Source organism: Otolemur garnettii, unplaced genomic scaffold, assembly GCF_000181295.1.
Source record: "Otolemur garnettii isolate 467f Iridium unplaced genomic scaffold, OtoGar3 scaffold00067, whole genome shotgun sequence".
Taxonomy (NCBI): domain Eukaryota; kingdom Metazoa; phylum Chordata; class Mammalia; order Primates; family Galagidae; genus Otolemur; species Otolemur garnettii.
The window spans coordinates 7,249,603-7,251,957 of NW_003852462.1; the positions used below are offsets into that span (position 1 = coordinate 7,249,603).

The window sequence follows — 2,355 nt, forward strand, 5'->3', positions numbered from 1 at the left end:
CCTCCCCTCATACCTCCACGTAGGAGAAGCCGTCTTTGCTCGCTGCTTATCGTCTCTGAAGGATGAAAGAATTCAAGCAAGCAAAAAACTAATGGGTCCCCAAAAGACCCAGTTTGAAGGTGACAAGAAATCATTCCTGGAAGACATTCGAAAGGTGGGGCATAGTCCGGTGGTCTTTGCTGGTCCCTTGGGAGGCTTATGGGTTTTGTGGGAGAATACATGAGGCCACAAGGTGGTGGGGGTCAAGGCAGAGTTCAGCCTCACCTTGAGCCTGATTTACTGGCTTTCCCTGGAATCTTGTCTTTTCTGGGCTCTCCACTGCTGATGAGAAGGGGCCTACTGGGTGTGAGGTGGTTCCTCTAATTGCAGTTCAGCAAGTCTCTGTGTCATTCTGTAGGCCCTCTATGCTTCCAAGATCATCTCTTATGCCCAAGGCTTTATGCTGCTAAGACAGGCAGCCACTGAATTTGGCTGGACCCTCAATTATGGTGGCATCGCCCTGATGTGGAGAGGGGGCTGCATCATCAGAAGGTAAGTGAGAGGCAGCCTGGGGTCTGATGGGAAGGACACACACTGCTGTGCCTGGAGAATTGTGACCTTAAGACACTTGCTCGAACAGCTTCTGTGTAATTGGTACAGGTACCCCTACCCCCAGATCCCCCTGCAACAAGACAGGTTACATTCTCGCAGCTCACTTTCCTGTGCCTCAGTTGCTCTTACTAAACTGTCCACACTGTGCCTTTTAAACTGGTTCCATAAGAGCTATCATTGCCTCCAGCCTTTTCTCTGGGATTTGTGCTCTGTATTTTCATTGAGCTTAAAAGTTAGGCGATGAGAAATATCCTCTATACATCCTGCTTTCTGCCAAGCATTCAGCCTGCCAGAGTTAAGATTCATTGATTTCGGCTCGGCGCCTATAGCTCAACCGGCTAAGGCACCAGCCACGTACACCTAAGGTGGAGGGTTCGAATCCCCAGCCCGGACCCGCCAAACAACGACAGCTGCAACCAAAAAATAGCCGGGCGTTGTGGTGGGCGCCTGTGGTCCCAGCTACTTAGGAGGCGGAGGCAGGAGACTCACTTGAGCCCAGGAGTTGGAGGTTGCTGTGAGCTGTAATGCCACGGCACTCTGCCCAGGGGGACAGCTTGAGGCTCTGTCTCAAAAAAAAAAAAAAGATTCACTGATTTCTTTCTTCTCAATTATTTCAGTGTTTTCCTAGGAAAGATAAAGGATGCATTTGATCGAAACCCAGAACTTCAGAACCTACTACTTGACAACTTCTTTAAGTCAGCTGTTGAAAACTGCCAGGTACGTAGCCTAGAGCTGGTGGCACATGCCCTGTCTCAGTGGGGTTTGCTCTGGGGGCAGGCTTTTTCTGTTTACTAGCATTCATGTATGTAAAAAGCTATGCTTTGAAATAGAACCAGTTAGTGTCTCTGTCAGCAAACCGCTAATCGTTGGCCTTGCTCTCTTGCTCAGGCCTCCTGGCGGCGGGTAGTCAGCACTGGTGTCCAGGCAGGCATCCCCATGCCCTGCTTCACCACTGCCCTCTCCTTCTATGACGGGTACAGACATGAGATGCTACCAGCCAACCTCATCCAGGTAAGCTTGTGGAGCAGGTGTCAACACTGACTTCTGGCCCCAAGGGTAAGGCACCTACACGCTGTGCTAACCAACCTCTTTTCTTGTTTTCTAGGCTCAGCGGGATTACTTTGGAGCTCATACCTATGAACTCTTAGCCAACCCGGGACAGTTTATCCACACCAACTGGACAGGCCATGGCGGCAACGTGTCGTCCTCGTCATACAATGCTTAACCAGACTGTTTCTGTTACCCTCCATGATTCCATAGACCAGGACATTCCACATGCACACAGCACTGCTTACACGGCCCTTTGCCCTATTTTCTGCTCAGATCTCTTAAAGTAGTGTTGTAAGACATGCCTGAAAAAGAGCTTATTTGTAAAGTAGTTCTGTGGGGACTGTCATGCCTTCTGCCCTCGCCTCTGGGAACTCCCCAGGAGCTGATCATGTGTGTTACTACAGGAACCAGCTCCTTGGAGCAGTCCTTTCTGCGTGTCCCCTGTGGGCTAATGAGGCTCTTGTCATGTGGATGGGAAAGGGCGTTTGTCATTTAATCAAACTGGAACTTTGTATCATGCAGCTGAGTTTCCTTTTCCTTTTACTCAGTAAAAGCCACTTTTTATCTCTGCGTTTCCTCCAGATTCTTCAGTGGTCTCACCTCGGCCACGCCGAGCCACTGTGCCCATTAGGAAAAAGATGTGCTTTCCCTGCACTGTAATCAGTTTGTCTCCTTCTAGCCTTGTTCATTGTTACACCTTTTTTTTTTTTTTTT

The 2,355-nt window shown here is 49.4% G+C and overlaps 1 protein-coding gene across 1 annotated transcript in view; it reads left to right on the plus strand.

Moving 5' to 3' along the window:
* PGD (phosphogluconate dehydrogenase) overlaps positions 1-2,211 on the plus strand; it is a 17,900-nt gene extending 15,689 nt beyond the window's left edge. The window contains exons 8-12 of the mRNA XM_023515144.1: positions 24-154; positions 398-531; positions 1,209-1,308; positions 1,480-1,602; positions 1,697-2,211. Of these exons, the coding sequence (XP_023370912.1) occupies positions 24-154; positions 398-531; positions 1,209-1,308; positions 1,480-1,602; positions 1,697-1,816 (608 nt within the window). The 3' untranslated portion in view covers positions 1,817-2,211. The remainder of the gene's footprint in view (positions 1-23; positions 155-397; positions 532-1,208; positions 1,309-1,479; positions 1,603-1,696) is intronic.
* The last annotated feature ends 144 nt before the right edge of the window (positions 2,212-2,355 follow it).